General features: G+C 43.5%; 1 protein-coding gene across 1 annotated transcript in view; it reads left to right on the plus strand.

The window, feature by feature from the left end:
- LOC115203569 (transient receptor potential cation channel subfamily M member 1) overlaps positions 1-18,795 on the plus strand; it is a 52,229-nt gene that overhangs the window by 7,199 nt on the left and 26,235 nt on the right. Inside the window, exons 4-12 of the mRNA XM_029768348.1 lie at positions 710-923; positions 1,768-1,892; positions 2,221-2,392; positions 5,115-5,289; positions 6,579-6,702; positions 10,450-10,522; positions 11,150-11,262; positions 12,645-12,815; positions 17,999-18,133. Of these exons, the coding sequence (XP_029624208.1) occupies positions 710-923; positions 1,768-1,892; positions 2,221-2,392; positions 5,115-5,289; positions 6,579-6,702; positions 10,450-10,522; positions 11,150-11,262; positions 12,645-12,815; positions 17,999-18,133 (1,302 nt within the window). The remainder of the gene's footprint in view (positions 1-709; positions 924-1,767; positions 1,893-2,220; positions 2,393-5,114; positions 5,290-6,578; positions 6,703-10,449; positions 10,523-11,149; positions 11,263-12,644; positions 12,816-17,998; positions 18,134-18,795) is intronic.

Genomic DNA, 18,795 nt, shown 5'->3' on the forward strand with positions numbered 1-18,795 from the left:
TGAAGACATGAACCATGAAGACATGAAGACATGAACACATGAACACATGAACCATGAAGACATGCAGACATGAACCATGAAGACATGAAGACATGAAGACATGAAGACATGAAGACATGAACCATGAAGACATGAACCATGAAGACATGAACCATGAAGACATGAAGACATAAACCATGAAGACATGAACCATGAAGACATGAAGACATAAACCATGAAGACATGAAGACATGAACCATGAAGACATGAACCATGAAGACATGAACCATGAAGACATGAAGACATAAACCATGAAGACATGAAGACATAAACCATGAAGACATGAAGACATGAAGACATGAAGACATGAAGACATGAACCATGAAGACATGAAGACATAAACCATGAAGACATGAAGACATGAACCATGAAGACATGAAGACATAAACCATGAAGACATGAAGACATGAACCATGAAGACATGAAGACATGAACCATGAAGACATGAAGACATAAACCATGAAGACATGAAGACATGAACCATGAAGACATGAAGACATGAACCATGAAGACATGAACCATGAAGACATGAAGACATGAACCATGCCACCATCATCTTGTTCTCTCCATCCATTTCTCCCCTACAGTACATCCATGTGGCGTTTGTATTAAATGTCTTCATCTCCTTTCTCATTTACTCCTCGTCTCTCTCTCCATTTCTCCCCTTCAGTACATCCGTGTGGCGTACGATTCCAAGCCAGACCACATGCTCCACCTGATGGTGAAAGACTGGCAGCTGGAGCTCCCTACCCTGCTCATCTCCGTCCACGGGGGACTGCAGAACTTTGACTTGCAGCCCAAACTAAAACAGGTGTTTGGAAAGGGTCTGATCCAAGCTGCAGTCACCACCGGAGCCTGGATACTCACTGGAGGAGTCAGCACTGGTATGTACTGTAGTTTCCTAACGATGTGTTACATTCACTGACGTGGTCACTGAGGTATCTAGCAGTCAACGGTAAGGTAGGCAAGTCACTAAGTCTTGAGTCCGAGTCAAGTACCAAGTCCCTAGTGTTCAAGTCTGAGTCCGAGTCGAGTACCAAGTCCCTAGTGTTCAAGTCTGAGTCCGAGTCGAGTACCAAGTCCCTGGTGTTCAAGTCTGAGTCCGAGTCAAGTACCAAGTCCCTAGTGTTCAAGTCTGAGTCCGGTCGAGTACCAAGTCCCTAGTGTTCAAGTCTGAGTCCGGTCGAGTACCAAGTCCCTAGTGTTCAAGTCTGAGTCCGAGTCGAGTACCAAGTCCCTAGTGTTCAAGTCTGAGTCCGAGTCGAGTACCAAGTCCCTAGTGTTCAAGTCTGAGTCCGAGTCGAGTACCAAGTCCCTAGTGTTCAAGTCTGAGTCCGAGTCGAGTACCAAGTCCCTAGTGTTCAAGTCAGAGTCCGAGTCGAGTACCAAGTCCCTAGTGTTCAAGTCTGAGTCCGAGTCGAGTACCAAGTCCCTAGTGTTCAAGTCAGAGTCCGATTCGAGTACCAAGTCCCTAGTGTTCAAGTCAGAGTCCGAGTCGAGTACCAAGTCCCTAGTGTTCAAGTCAGAGTCCGAGTCAAGTACCAAGTCCCTAGTGTTCAAGTCTGAGTCCGAGTCGAGTACCAAGTCCCTAGTGTTCAAGTCTGAGTCCGAGTCGAGTACCAAGTCCCTAGTGTTCAAGTCTGAGTCCGAGTCCAAATCCCTTCTACTAATGTCTGAATGGAGTCCACGTCCCTTATTAGTGCTGAACGGGCTCCATGTGTATCCTAGGGGTGATCCGGCATGTTGGAGATGCATTGAAGGACCACTCCTCAAAGTCCAGGGGGAAAGTATGTGCCATCGGGATCGCTCCATGGGGCATCGTGGAGAACAAGGAGGATCTGATAGGAAGAGATGTAAGTCGTAACTTGTGAACTTGTTTGGGTGTGATTCTCCATTTAAATTCAACTCAACTCCTCAACTCAACTCCTCAACTCAATTCAACTCCTCAATTCAACTCCTCAATTCAACTCCTCAACTCAACTCCTCAACTCAATTCAACTCCTCAACTCAACTCCTCAATTCAACTCCTCAATTCAACTCCTCAATTCAACTCCTCAACTCAACTCCTCAATTCAACTCCTCAATTCAACTCCTCAATTCAACTCCTCAACTCAACTCCTCAATTCAACTCCTCAAATCAACTCCATGTTAACAGGATGTTATTATATGTATCCCTCCCAGGTGACACGTCCGTACCAGGCCATGTCCAACCCCATGTCCAAGCTGTCTGTCCTCAACAACAGCCACTCTCACTTCATCCTAGCAGATAACGGGACCCACGGGAAGTACGGAGCAGAGGTCCGTCTTCGCCGTCAGCTGGAGAAACACATCTCCCTGCAGAAGATAAACACACGTAAGTCTGACAGATTGAGGGGGGGGTTGTCTGTGTAACACCAGGCAGTGTAAGCCCGTTGAACTAAAGCCCAAGGCATTAGCTCAGGGAGCTAACTAACACAAGTCTTCGGGTCTCAGGCGAGAACAACTTCAATATTGACCATGACCCATCTAATGTTAACGCTAATGTTGGAGCTATACACGGTGTTAGTGTCTTAGATACAACACACCCTCGTGTTGTCATAGTCCAGGCTTCTTCAGGTGATTGGATCAGAGAGAGCCTGTCCTGCCCTGCTGTACCCTGATGAGTAGCTGATCTATCAGAGAGAGCCTGTCCTGCTGTACCCTGATGAGTAGCTGATCTATGTGACATGCGGGTTTCCCTTTGTCATCCTATGCCTGGAGATCATGATAAGGCAGGGAAAGCAAAGGGATGCTCAGCTGTCACCTCTGACTTCAACCACGCTGACATTAATACTGTTGTGTCTGAGGCCTATGAGGACCACATGCTAGCTACAGGCAGCACTGCTGTGTATGAAGACCACATGTTAGCTACAGGCAGCACTGCTGTGTATGAGGACCACATGCTAGCTACAGGCAGTACTGCTGTGTATGAGGACCACATGTTAGCTACAGGCAGCACTGCTGTGTATGAGGACCACATGTTAGCTACAGGCAGCACTGCTGTGTATGAGGATCACATGCCAGCTACAGGCAGCACTGCTGTGTATGAGGACCACATGTTAGCTACAGGAAACACTGCTGTGTATGAGGACCACATGCTAGCTACAGGAAACACTGCTGTGTATGAGGACCGCATGCTAGGTACAGGAAACACTGCTGTGTATGAGGACCACATGTTAGCTACAGGCAGAACTGCTGTGTATGAGGACCACATGCTAGCTACAGGAAACACTGCTGTGTATGAGGACCACATGCTAGCTACAGGAAACACTGCTGTGTATGAGGACCACATGTTAGCTACAGGTAGCACTGCTGTGTATGAGGACCACATGCTAGCTACAGGCAGCACTGCTGAAGACCACATGCTAGCTACAGGCAGCACTGCTGTGTATGAAGACCACATGTTAGCTACAGGCAGCACTGCTGTGTATGAAGACCACATGTTAGCTACAGGCAGAACTGCTGTGTATGAGGACCACATGCTAGCTACAGGAAGCGCTGCTGTGTATGAGGACCACATGTTAGCTACAGGCAGCGCTGCTGTGTATGAGGACCACATGCTAGCTACAGGCAGCGCTGCTGTGTATGAAGACCACATGCTAGCTACAGGCAGCACTGCTGTGTATGAGGACCACATGCTAGCTACAGGCAGCACTGCTGAAGACCACATGCTAGCTACAGGCAACACTGCTGTGTATGAAGACCACATGTTAGCTACAGGCAGTACTGCTGTGTATGAGGACCACATGTTAGCTACAGGCAGCACTGCTGTGTATGAAGACCACATGTTAGCTACAGGCAGAACTGCTGTGTATGAGGACCACATGCTAGCTACAGGAAGCACTGCTGTGTATGAAGACCACATGTTAGCTACAGGAAACACTGCTGTGTATGAGGACCGCATGCTAGCTACAGGCAGCGCTGCTGTGTATGAGGACCACATGTTAGCTACAGGCAGCGCTGCTGTGTATGAGGACCACATGCTAGCTACAGGCAGTACTGCTGTGTATGAAGACCACATGTTAGCTACAGGCAGCACTGCTGTGTATGAGGACCACATGCTAGCTACAGGCAGAACTGCTGTGTATGAGGACCACATGCTAGCTACAGGCAGCACTGCTGTGTATGAGGACCACATGTTAGCTACAGGCAGAACTGCTGTGTATGAGGACCACATGCTAGCTACAGGCAGCGCTGCTGTGTATGAGGACCACATGCTAGCTACAGGCAGCGCTGCTGTGTATGAGGACCACATGTTAGCTACAGGCAGCGCTGCTGTGTATGAGGATCACATGTTAGCTACAGGCAGCACTGCTGTGTATGAGGATCACATGCCAGCTACAGGCAGCACTGCTGTGTATGAGGACCACATGCTAGCTACAGGCAGCACTGCTGTGTATGAGGACCACATGCTAGCTACAGGAAGCACTGCTGTGTATGAGGATCACATGTTAGCTACAGGCAGCACTTAGGAAAAAAAACGAAAAAACTAAGTCTGTGGAAATGGGAGCTTTTCTTTGCTGCTATTTGTCTTTATTGGCATTATAACATGTTGTTGTGTTTGTCTCTGCCAGGTCAGGGGTCAGGGGGTCATGTTGTTGTGTATGTCTCTGCCAGGTTAGGGGTCAGGGGGTCATGTTGTTGTGTATGTCTCTGCCAGGTTAGGGGTCAGGGGGTCATGTTGTTGTGTATGTCTCTGCCAGGTTAGGGGTCAGGGGGTCATGTTGTTGTGTATGTCTCTGCCAGGTCAGGGGTCAGGGGGTCATGTTGTTGTGTATGTCTCTGCCAGGTCAGGGGTCATGTTGTTGTGTATGTCTCTGCCAGGTCAGAGGTCATGTTGTTTTGTCTGCCTCTGTCGGGTCAGGGGTCAGGGGGTCATGTTGTTGTGTATGTCTCTGCCAGGTTAGGGGTCAGGGGTCATGTTGTTGTGTATGTCTCTGCCAGGTCAGGGGGTCATGTTGTTGTGTATGTCTCTGCCAGGTCAGGGGTCATGTTGTTTTGTCTGCCTCTGTCGGGTCAGGGGGTTTATAACATGTTGTTTTGTCTGCCTCTGCCAGGTCTGGGTCAGGGGGTGCCTCTGGTCTGTCTGATCCTGGAGGGGGGTCCCAACGTCATCTCCATAGTCCTGGAGAGCCTGAGGGAGGACCCCCCTGTCCCGGTGGTGGTCTGTGACGGCAGTGGACGGGCCTCTGACATCATCTCCTTCGCACACAGATACTCTGAGGACGACGGGTGAGAAACAGACCTGGGTCAAATACATGCAATTTTAGATATATGTCAAATGCATGTCAGATACATGTCAAATATATGTCAAATATATGTCAGATACATGTCAAATATATGTCCAATACATGTCAGATACATGTCAGATATATGTAAAATACATGTCAGATATATGTAAAATACATGTCAGATATATGTCAAATACATGTCAGATACATGTCAGACATATGTCAAATATATGTCAGATATATGTCAAATTCATGTCAAATACATGTCAAATACATGTCAAATACATGTCAGATATATGTCAAATACATGTCAGATACATGTCAAATACATGTCAGATATATGTCAAATACATGTCAGATATATGTCAAATACATGTCAGATACATGTCAAATACATGTCAAAAATATGTCAAATACATGTCAGATACATGTCAAATACATGTCAGATATATGTAAAATACATGTCAAAAATATGTCAAATACATGTCAGATATATGTCAAATATATGTCCAATACATGTCAGATATATGTCAAATACATGTCAAATACATGTCAAATACATGTCAGATACAGTATATAGGACTTTGGGTGAGAAACAGAACTAGGAACAGGGCTGTGATCTAATGTCCACACTAGCAGAAACAGAACTAGGAACAGGGCTGTGATCTAATGTCCACACTAGCAGAAACAGAACTAGGAACAGGGCTGTGATCTAATGTCCACACTAGCAGAAACAGAACTAGGAACAGGGCTGTGATCTAATGTCCACACTAGCAGAAACAGAACTAGGAACAGGGCTGTGATCTAATGTCCACACTAGCAGAAACAGACTACAGCCAAATACTGTGCTTGGTTTTGCCTTTTTGGTACGCCGTCATTCTAAATAAGAATTTGTTCTTAACTGACTTGCCTAATTAAATAAAGGTTAAATAAAAATAAAATAAAATAGATTTAGTTACAATGGAATCAATTGAATAATACTAAGAATGTAAACTCCAAACTGAAGTCCACCACAAATACTTTCAAATGGAAAGAATCTTTTGAGCATTTTCCAAGCCTGAAGAGTAGACTGTAGAGGTGGTTTGACCAGTCTCTCTGTCTCCTCATTTTCCAAGCCTGAAGAGTAGACTGTAGAGGTGGCTTGACCAGTCTCTCTGTCTCCTCTCATTTTCCAAGCATAAAGAGTAGACTGTAGAGTTGGTTTGACCAGTCTCTCTGTCTCCTCTCATTTTCCAAGCATAAAGAGTAGACTGTAGAGTTGGTTTGACCAGTCTCTCTGTCTCCTCTCAGCTTGGTAAGGGATAGCGTGAAGGACCAGCTCCTGGTCACCATACAGAAGACGTTTAACTACAACCGAGGTCAGGCCCAGCAGATCTTCCTCATGGTGATGGAATGCATGAAGAAGCGATCTCTGGTGAGTAGGGAAGACATTATTATACAGGCTATGTTCCCATAAATGACATTAGCATAAATAACACTTTGAATTCCTGTCCAATGCATTGCATGCGTCATAAGTAACGGTTTTAGTATCGAGACAATTTTGGGTAGTTAAAATGTATTTTTATAAGCCTTTACGTACATTTTAGAAACACTTTACCGCATAAGTCAAACCTAATGTATTCAAAATATATTCAAACATTAAAGATTATAATTTGTGATGAAAGTAAAGCGACATTTTAATAATTGTATTGTTTTATGTTATTTGATGTGTCAATAAAATTGTCCCATTCATTTGTGTCATCCTGGACTTTCATTCATGTGTCATGTGTCCAATCATTTGACCCGGTACGTTAAATAAGTCAACACAACCAATATCCATCATCACTGAAGACCTGAAACCATTCTACTTCATAAACCCTGCATCCCATAGTCAGAGTGTCCCCATAAACTATAGTTGAAGAATGTGTCCTCATAAACAACAATAACATGAACTACATCACCATCATCCCAGGTCTCACATCCTCAACTACATCACCATCCTCCCTAACATCCTGTTGATGTATCTGACCTCCCGTCCTAACATCCTGTTGATGTATCTGACCTCCTTTCCTAACATCTTGTTGATGTATCTGACCTCCCGTCCTAACATCCTGTTGATGTATCTGACCTCCCGTCCTAACATCCTGTTGATGTATCTGACCTCCCGTCCTAACATCCTGTTGATGAATCTGACCTCCCGCCCTAACATCCTGTTGATGTATCTGACCTCCCGCCCTAACATCCTGTTGATGTATCTGACCTCCCGTCCTAACATCCTGTTGATGTATCTGACCTCCCGTCCTAACATCCTGTTGATGTATCTGACCTCCCGCCCTAACATCCTGTTGATGTATCTGACCTCCCGTCCTAACATCCTGTTGATGTATCTGACCTCCCGTCCTTACATCCTGTTGATGTATCTGACCTCCCGCCCTAACATCCTGTTGATGTATCTGACCTCCTGTCCTTACATCCTGTTGATGTATCTGACCTCCCGCCCTAACATCCTGTTGATGTATCTGACCTCCCGTCCTAACATCCTGTTGATGTATCTGACCTCCCGTCCTAACATCCTGTTGATGAATCTGTCCTCCCGTCCTAACATCCTGTTGATGTATCTGACCTCCCGTCCTAACATCCTGTTGATGTATCTGACCTCCCGTCCTTCCATCCTGTTGATGTATCTGTCCTCCCGTCCTAACATCCTGTTGATGTATCTGACCTCCTTTCCTAACATCCTGTTGATGAATCTGTCCTCCCGTCCTAACATCCTGTTGATGTATCTGACCTCCCGTCCTAACATCCTGTTGATGTATCTGACCTCCTTTCCTAACATCCTGTTGATGAATCTGACCTCCCGTCCTAACATCCTGTTGATGTATCTGACCTCCCGTCCTAACATCCTGTTGATGTATCTGACCTCCCGTCCTAACATCCTGTTGATGTATCTGACCTCCCGTCCTAACATCCTGTTGATGAATCTGACCTCCCGTCCTAACATCCTGTTGATGTATCTGACCTCCCGTCCTAACATCCTGTTGATGTATCTGACCTCCCGTCCTAACATCCTGTTGATGTATCTGACCTCCCGCCCTAACATCCTGTTGATGACCTCCCGTCCTAACATCCTGTTGATGTATCTGACCTCCCGTCCTAACATCCTGTTGATGTATCTGACCTCCCGTCCTAACATCCTGTTGATGTATCTGACCTCCCGCCCTAACATCCTGTTGATGTATCTGACCTCCCGTCCTTACATCCTGTTGATGTATCTGATCTCCTGTCCTAACTTCCTGTTGATGTATTTGATCTGATATGATCTTGATGTATCTGATGTATCTGATCTGATCCAATGTTTTTTGCAGCAGTATGTGGCTTGGTATTGGCACATAGAAAAACGTTCACAGCTTAAAGGTGATTGACCATTGTTCTGCCCACCACTATGTCGAAAACATCTGCACTACTAAGGCCCAACAGCTGGAAGCCAGCCAGACAATACCTACCTACCTATCTCTGAATAGGTTTACAGTCACACTGTAGACTAGGCCCACTTTTATTAATCAATCCATCCCTTTCACTTAGACTGAATGACAGTCCACTACATTACAGTATATAACAGTCTGAATGACAATCCATTACATTACAGTATATAACAGACTGAATGACAGTCCACTACATTACAGTATATAACAGTCTGAATAACAGTCCACTACATTACAGTATATAACAGTCTGAATGACAGTCCACTACATTAGCCTGGTGGTGGAGCTATCACGAGGGCCTGGTGGTGGAGCTATCACGAGGGCCTGGTGGTGGAGCTATCACGAGGAGCCTGGTGGTGGAGCTATCACGAGGGCCTGGTGGTGGAGCTATCACGAGGAGCCTGGTGGTGGAGCTATCACGAGGAGCCTGGTGGTGGAGCTATCACGAGGGCCTGGTGGTGGAGCTATCACGAGGGCCTGGTGGTGGAGCTATCACGAGGATCCTGGTGGTGGAGCTATCACTAGGGCCTGGTGGTGGAGCTATCACGAGGGCCTGGTGGTGGAGCTATCACGAGGAGCCTGGTGGTGGAGCTATCACGAGGACCTGGTGGTGGAGCTATCACGAGGGCCTGGTGGTGGAGCTATCACGAGGAGCCTGGTGGTGGAGCTATCACGAGGACCTGGTGGTGGAGCTATCACGAGGGCCTGGTGGTGGAGCTATCACGAGGAGCCTGGTGGTGGAGCTATCACGAGGACCTGGTGGTGGAGCTATCACGAGGGCCTGGTGGTGGAGCTATCACGAGGACCTGGTGGTGGAGCTATCACGAGGACCTGGTGGTGGAGCTATCACGAGGAGCCTGGTGGTGGAGCTATCACGAGGAGCCTGGTGGTGGAGCTATCACGAGGAGCCTGGTGGTGGAGCTATCACGAGGAGCCTGGTGGTGGAGCTATCACGAGGAGCCTGGTGGTGGAGCTATCACGAGGGTCATGATGCTGCAACACGTAACTCATTATCAGTGAATCTTTGGATTGGTTCAGTTCTGAAAAGTTTAACCAGACGTAATTGTGTTATTAGCAGTACATTCCTTACTGGCATGTGACAGGCCTGCAGTCTTATTGCATTTGGGATGGTCTGGGCAACAACAAGGACGATCCTGTTATCTTACTAGGGGGTTGTTAACTCTGAAGGGCTTGTTATGTACTGCAGGATGTGTCCGTGGTTTATAAGGACAGCTCCTGTTATTCAGAGACACAGTTCACAATGAGAGGCTTCTGACTTCACTTAACACACACACACACACACACACACACACACACACACACACACACACACACACACACACACACACTGCTGACTGTCTCCCCCGACGTGCGATAGAGTTGTGAACCGTGCTTGACCTTTGACACACTCCCCAGTAATGCCGTTTAAAGGCCCACTCCTTCATTTAACATAGAAGAAATGCCTGAAGAGAGAGTGCCATACGTCCTCAAAACACATTCAATATCAGTAGTATAAGCGTTTCTGTCACATGAAAAACAAGAGTTTAAAAAAAAGAGCTGTGTTCTGAAGAAGCAAAAATCAAGTACAGGCCCTCCAAACGACACACTCCAAAGTGTGCACTGAATCCCTGATAAAGAGAGTTGACCTTTGACCCTTTACAAGTGTCTTTGTTGTGTGTTTTTTTTCATGGACCTGTTAGATCACTGTGTTTCGTATGGGCTCGGAGGGCCAACAGGACATCGAGATGTCCATTCTGACGGCTTTGCTCAAAGGTAACCTGGGAAGAACACCGAACTGTTCTTCTGCTGTTTTACTTCACTGATAACACCACTGACTTTGCAGATAGAGGCTATTTCTCAGGTACCCTGGGATTGAATCCCAGCCATAGTCTATAGAACAGCTGAATGCTGGGATTGAAACGTTTGATTTCAATCCCAGCCATAGTCTATAGAACAGCTGAATGCTGGGATTGAAACGTTTGATTTGAATCCCAGCCATAGTCTATAGGACAGCTGAATTCTGGGATTGAAACGTTTGATTTGAATCCCAGCCATAGTCTATAGGACAGCTGAATGCTGGGATTGAAACATTTGATTTGAATCCCAGCCATAGACTATAGAACAGCTGAATGCTGGGATTGAAACGTTTGATTTGAATCCCAGCCATAGTCTATAGAACAGCTGAATGCTGGGATTGAAACATTTGATTGAATCCCAGCCATAGTCTATAGAACAGCTGAATGCTGGGATTGAAACATTTGATTTGAATCCCAGCCATAGTCTATAGAACAGCTGAATGCTGGGATTGAAACATTTGATTGAATCCCAGCCATACTCTATAGAACAGCTGTGAAGCGTTTCAAGGTTAAACCAAAAAGCCTTGTTGGTGTTTGATTGTAGGCACCAATGCCTCTGCCCCTGACCAGCTGAGTCTAGCCCTGGCCTGGAACAGAGTGGACATCGCTAGGAGCCAGATCTTCGTCTATGGTCACCACTGGCCCATCAGCGGCAGCGTAAGTGCAAACACAACTTGGGAAACACATGGATACACAATGAACATCACCATGCTGGTCTAACAGGGCCTGATTCAGAGTTGTAATGAACATTACCATGCTGGTCTAACAGGGCCTGATTCAGAGTTGTAATGAACATTACCATGCTGGTCTAACAGGGCCTGATTCAGAGTTGTAATGAACATCACCATGCTGGTCTAACAGGGCCTGATTCAGAGTTGTAATGAACATCACCATGCTGGTCTAACAGGGCCTGATTCAGAGATGTAATGAACATCACCATGCTGGTCTAACAGGGCCTGATTCAGAGTTGTAATGAACATTACCATGCTGGTCTAACAGGGCCTGATTCAGAGTTGTAATGAACATTACCATGCTGGTCTAACAGGGCCTGATTCAGAGTTGTAATGAACATTACCATGCTGGTCTAACAGGGCCTGATTCAGAGTTGTAATGAACATCACCATGCTGGTCTAACAGGGCCTGATTCAGAGTTGTAATGAACATCACCATGCTGGTCTAACAGGGCCTGATTCAGAGTTGTAATGAACATTACCATGCTGGTCTAACAGGGCCTGATTCAGAGTTGTAATGAACATTACCATGCTGGTCTAACAGGGCCTGATTCAGAGTTGTAATGAACATCACCATGCTGGTCTAACAGGGCCTGATTCAGAGTTGCAATGAACATCACCATGCTGGTCTAACAGGGCCTGATTCAGAGTTGTAATGAACATTACCATGCTGGTCTAACAGGGCCTGATTCAGAGTTGCAATGAACATTACCATGCTGGTCTAACAGGGCCTGATTCAGAGTTGTAATGAACATCACCATGCTGGTCTAACAGGGCCTGATTCAGAGTTGTAATGAACATTACCATGCTGGTCTAACAGGGCCTGATTCAGAGTTGTAATGAACATCACCATGCTGGTCTAACAGGGCCTGATTCAGAGTTGTAATGAACATTACCATGCTGGTCTAACAGGGCCTGATTCAGAGTTCAAATAAACATGTGCAACTTGACCTTTCACCTAAATCGTTCATTGACATCAATGGGTTAGAATAAAGTCTACATAATACGGCTTAAATAGAGTTCAGCTTGCAGACCTCAAGTCAGAAAAACTGCCCATATTCCAAAATAACTATTTTACCTAACCCAAATGGCATCACATTTCCAAACATAGTGCACTACTTTTGTCCAGAGCCCTATGGGACTTGGTCAAAACTAGTGCACAATACAGGGAATAGGGTGCCATTTAGGATACAACCTGAACCTCTAACCAACGGTGATGGTGAGACAACAACCACCATTGCAGGTACTGTAAAAGCTCCATGTAAACTGGGTCAACAAGGGCTTTCCTCCTCCTGTGTTACCCCCCAGGCGGCCAACACCACGGCATCCCAGGTACAGCCTAAGAGCCCGGTCCCAGCCCGCGGTGGAGGTGCTGGGGCAGGGAAGGGGAAGTCCAGGGTCAAGAAGGGCAAAGGAGGCAAGGCCAAACCCGAACCTCCGGAAGAGACGGACCCCAGGAAGCTGGAGCTACGCAACTGGGTAAATAAATAACCAGTACTGATTATTGATAGGCATTCACACAGTACACTATATTCAATCCTCAAACACATCAATACACTATATTCAAGCCTCAAACACATCAATACACTGTATTCAACCCTCAAACATATCAATACACTATATTCAACTCTCAAACACATCAATACACTGTATTCAACCCTCAAACACATCAATACACTGTATTCAAACCTCAAACACATCAATACACTGTATTCAACCCTCAAACACATCAATACACTGTATTCAACCCTCAAACACATCAATACACTGTATTCAACCCTCAAACATATCAATACACTATATTCAACTCTCAAACACATCAATACACTGTATTCAACCCTCAAACACATCAATACACTGTATTCAACCCTCAAACACATCAATACACTGTATTCAACGCTCAAACACATCAATACACTATATTCAACCCTCAAACACATCAATACACTGTATTCAACCCTCAAACACATCAATACACTATATTCAACCCTCAAACACATCAATACACTGTATTCAACCCTCAAACACATCAATACACTATATTCAAATCTCAAACACATCAATACACTGTATTCAACCCTCAAACACATCAATACACTATATTCAACTCTCAAACACATCAATACACTGTATTCAACTCTCAAACACATCAATACACTGTATTCAACCCTCAAACACATCAATACACTATATTCAACCCTCAAACACATCAATACACTGTATTCAACTCTCAAACACATCAATACACTATATTCAACCCTCAAACACATCAATACACTATATTCAACCCTCAAACACATCAATACACTGTATTCAACTCTCAAACACATCAATACACTATATTCAACTCTCAAACACATCAATACACTGTATTCAACCCTCAAACACATCAATACACTGTATTCAACCCTCAAACACATCAATACACTATATTCAACCCTCAAACACATCAATACACTATATTCAACCCTCAAACACATCAATACACTATATTCAACTCTCAAACACATCAATACACTGTATTCAACCCTCAAACACATCAATACACTGTATTCATTCCTCAAACACATCAATACACTATATTCAACTCTCAAACACATCAATACACTGTATTCAACCCTCAAACACATCAATACACTATATTCAACCCTCAAACACATCAATACACTGTATTCAACCCTCAAACACATCAATACACTATATTCAACCCTCAAACACATCAATACACTGTATTCAAACCTCAAACACATCAATACACTGTATTCAACCCTCAAACACATCAATACACTATATTCAACCTTCAAACACATCAATACATTATATTCAACTCTCAAACACATCAATACACTGTATTCAACCCTCAAACACATCAATACACTATATTCAACCCTCAAACACATCAATACACTGTATTCAAACCTCAAACACATCAATACACTGTATTCAACCCTCAAACACATCAATACACTGTATTCAACCCTCAAACACATCAATACATTATATTCAACCCTCAAACACATCAATACACTGTATTCAACTCTCAAACACATCAATACACTATATTCAACTCTCAAACACATCAATACACTATATTCAAACCTCAAACACATCAATACACTGTATTCAACCCTCAAACACATCAATACACTATATTCAACCCTCAAACACATCAATACACTGTATTCAACCCTCAAACACATCAATACACTATATTCAACTCTCAAACACATCAATACACTGTATTCAACCCTCAAACACATCAATACACTGTATTCAACCCTCAAACACATCAATACACTATATTCAACCCTCAAACACATCAATACACTATATTCAACTCTCAAACACATCAATACACTGTATTCAAACCTCAAACACATCAATACACTGTATTCAACCCTCAAACACATCAATACACTGTATTCAACCCTCAAACACATCAATACACTATATTCAACCCTCAAACACATCAATACACTATATTCAACCCTCAAACACATCAATACACTATATTCAACCCTCAAACACATCAATACACTATATTCAACTCTCAAACACATCAATACACTGTATTCAACCCTCAAACACATCAATACACTGTATTCATTCCTCAAACACATCAATACACTATATTCAACTCTCAAACACATCAATACACTGTATTCAACCCTCAAACACATCAATACACTATATTCAACCCTCAAACACATCAATACACTGTATTCAACCCTCAAACACATCAATACACTATATTCAACCCTCAAACACATCAATACACTGTATTCAAACCTCAAACACATCAATACACTGTATTCAACCCTCAAACACATCAATACACTATATTCAACCTTCAAACACATCAATACATTATATTCAACTCTCAAACACATCAATACACTGTATTCAACCCTCAAACACATCAATACACTATATTCAACCCTCAAACACATCAATACACTGTATTCAAACCTCAAACACATCAATACACTGTATTCAACCCTCAAACACATCAATACACTGTATTCAACCCTCAAACACATCAATACATTATATTCAACCCTCAAACACATCAATACACTGTATTCAACCTTCAAACACATCAATACACTATATTCAACCCTCAAACACATCAATACACTATATTCAACCCTCAAACACATCAATACACTGTATTCAACCCTCAAACACATCAATACACTGTATTCAAACCTCAAACACATCAATACATTATATTCAACCCTCAAACACATCAATACACTGTATTCGTCCCTCAAACACATCAATACACTATATTCAACCCTCAAACACATCAATACACTATATTCAACCCTCAAACACATCAATACACTGTATTCAACCCTCAAACACATCAATACACTGTATTCAACTCTCAAACACATCAATACACTGTATTCAACCCTCAAACACATCAATACACTGTATTCAACCCTCAAACACATCAATACACTGTATTCAACCCTCAAACACATCAATACACCATATTCAACCCTCAAACACATCAATACACCATATTCAACCCTCAAACACATCAATACACTATATTCAACTCTCAAACACATCAATACACTGTATTCAAACCTCAAACACATCAATACACTGTATTCAACCCTCAAACACATCAATACACTATATTCAACTCTCAAACACATCAACACACTGTATTCAACCCTCAAACACATCAATACACTGTATTCAACCCTCAAACACATCAATACACTATATTCAACTCTCAAACCCATCAATACACTATATTCAAGCCTCACACACATCAATACACTGTATTCAACCCTCAAACACATCAATACACTGTATTCAAACCTCAAACACATCAATACACTATATTCAACCCTCAAACACATTAATACACTATATTTAACCCTCAAACACATCAATACACTGTATTCAAACCTCAAACACATCAATACACTATATTCAACCCTCAAACACATCAATACACTATATTCAACCCTCAAACACATCAATACACTATATTCAACCCTCAAACACATCAATACATTGTATTCAACCCTCAAACACATCAATACACTGTATTCAACTCTCAAACACATCAATACACTGTATTCAACCCTCAAACACATCAATACACTATATTCAACCCTCAAACACATCAATACACTATATTCAACTCTCAAACACATCAATACACTGTATTCAACCCTCAAACACATCAATACATTGTATTCAACCCTCAAACACATCAATACACTGTATTCAACCCTCAAACACATCAATACACTGTATTCAACTCTCAAACACATCAATACACTGTATTCAACTCTCAAACACATCAATACACTGTATTCAACCCTCAAACACATCAATACACTGAACATTTCTATCTGAAGCAAGTCAGCTCTTTCATTTCAGATTTTAACGAGGACTTATTCTTCCTGGACCGTGGTGTCAGTGTTTACCCACCTTTCATTACCACTACAACACTGATCCTAAAGGTGTTTTATATATATTTACACAGTTTGAGGTTGGAATAATACTGGGAAATGTAGATTTTTTTTTTTATGATAATATCCTTTTAGAGTACAGAGCTGTTTGAAAAGACCGCCTGAAAATTCAGCCTGTTTTGGTGTGATGGAGTTTTGGCCTGTCTGGTGACATCACCAGGTGGTAAATGACTTCATAGACCAATAAGAGAGTTCCCAAACCTCTCTGCCAATAACAGCAAGTATTCCGTTTTCCCCTCCCCACTCAGACCACTCCCAGACAGTCCTCGCTAAATTCTTGATTGAGAAATTGCTCTTTGCTAAGAAGCTAATTTTGTTTATTTTTGTAATCATTTTTTTAATCATTTTGATCAACTTATTGTTACCCAGAAATGATTTGATATTGAGATAAAAACGGCTTCATTTGGACCTTTAACATTCTGTAACACTGCCCCCTCCTGGACAGGCCCCACTTGTCTGTGGTGGTAATCCATAGCCTAACTGTCTCCTCTACTGTCTTCCTGGTTCCTGTAGGTGAACTCTCTGGAGCAGGCCATGATGGACGCCCTGGTGCTTGACAGGGTTATGGTTAATGTGTCTCCTCTACTGTCTTCCTGGTTTCTCCAGTACTGTAGGTGAACTCTCTGGAGCAGGCCATGATGGACGCCCTGGTGCTTGACAGGGTTATTGTGTCTCTCTACTGTAGGTGAACTCTCTGGAGCAGGCCATGATGGACGCCCTGGTGCTGGACAGGGTTATGGTTATTGTGTCTCTCTACTGTAGGTGAACTCTCTGGAGCAGGCCATGATGGACGCCCTGGTGCTTGACAGGGTTATGGTTATTGTGTCTCTCTACTGTAGGTGAACTCTCTGGAGCAGATGGTTAATGTGTCTCTACTGTAGGTGAACTCTCTGGAGCAGGCCATGATGGACGCCCTGGTGCTTGACAGGGTTATGGTTAATGTGTCTCTCTACTGTAGGTGAACTCTCTGGAGCAGATGGTTAATGTGTCTCTACTGTAGGTGAACTCTCTGGAGCAGATGGTTAATGTGTCTCTACTGTAGGTGAACTCTCTGGAGCAGGCCATGATGGACGCCCTGGTGCTTGACAGGGTTATGGTTAATGTGTCTCTCTACTGTAGGTGAACTCTCTGGAGCAGATGGTTAATGTGTCTCTACTGTAGGTGAACTCTCTGGAGCAGGCCATGATGGATGCCCTGGTGCTGGACAGGGTGGACTTCGTCAAGCTGCTGATAGAGAACGGTGTCAACATCCACCACTTCCTCACCATCCCTCGTCTGGAGGAACTATACAACACGGTGAGATAGATAGATAGATAGATAGATAGATAGATAGATAGATATAGATAGATAGATAGACGCCATTTTGATATCTCCTAAATCAATCGTTCTTAATAGGGTTGGGGTCAATTCCATTTCTGTTAACTTCCGGACATGATTTAAATTGACTTGACCCCAACCTTGTTTCTAAATAGATGTTAGTAGTATATAGAAAAATCCATGAAGTATATTGTTGAGAATTAGATGTTTGCGTGGCAAAACCAGATCAATACATCTGATGAGAAAAACGATTGCCACTGTGTTCTCTGTGTTGAATTTCATTTATGATTACAGAATCAATATTTTTGGGGAATTCTTTCAAAGAATAGGTTCATAATGCTCTTTCTATAATCCAAAGAAAGAAAGAAAGAAAGAGAGAGAGAGAGAGAGAGAGAGAGAGAGAGAGAGAGAGAGAAGAGAGGAGAGAGAGGAGAGAGAGATGAGAGAGAGAGAGAGATGAAAGAGAGAGAGAGAGAGAGAGAGAGAGGAGAGAGAGAGAGAGGGAGAGAGAGAGACGAGAGAGAGAGAGAGAGAGAGAAGAGAGGAGAGAGAGAGAGAGAGAGAGAGGGAGGAGAGAGAGAGCAGAGGGTAGATGCGAAGAGACAGAGAGAGACAGGAGAGCAGAGAGAGGACGAGAGAGA

The sequence above is a fragment of the Salmo trutta genome, chromosome 12 (assembly GCF_901001165.1).
Source record: "Salmo trutta chromosome 12, fSalTru1.1, whole genome shotgun sequence".
NCBI lineage: Eukaryota > Metazoa > Chordata > Actinopteri > Salmoniformes > Salmonidae > Salmo > Salmo trutta.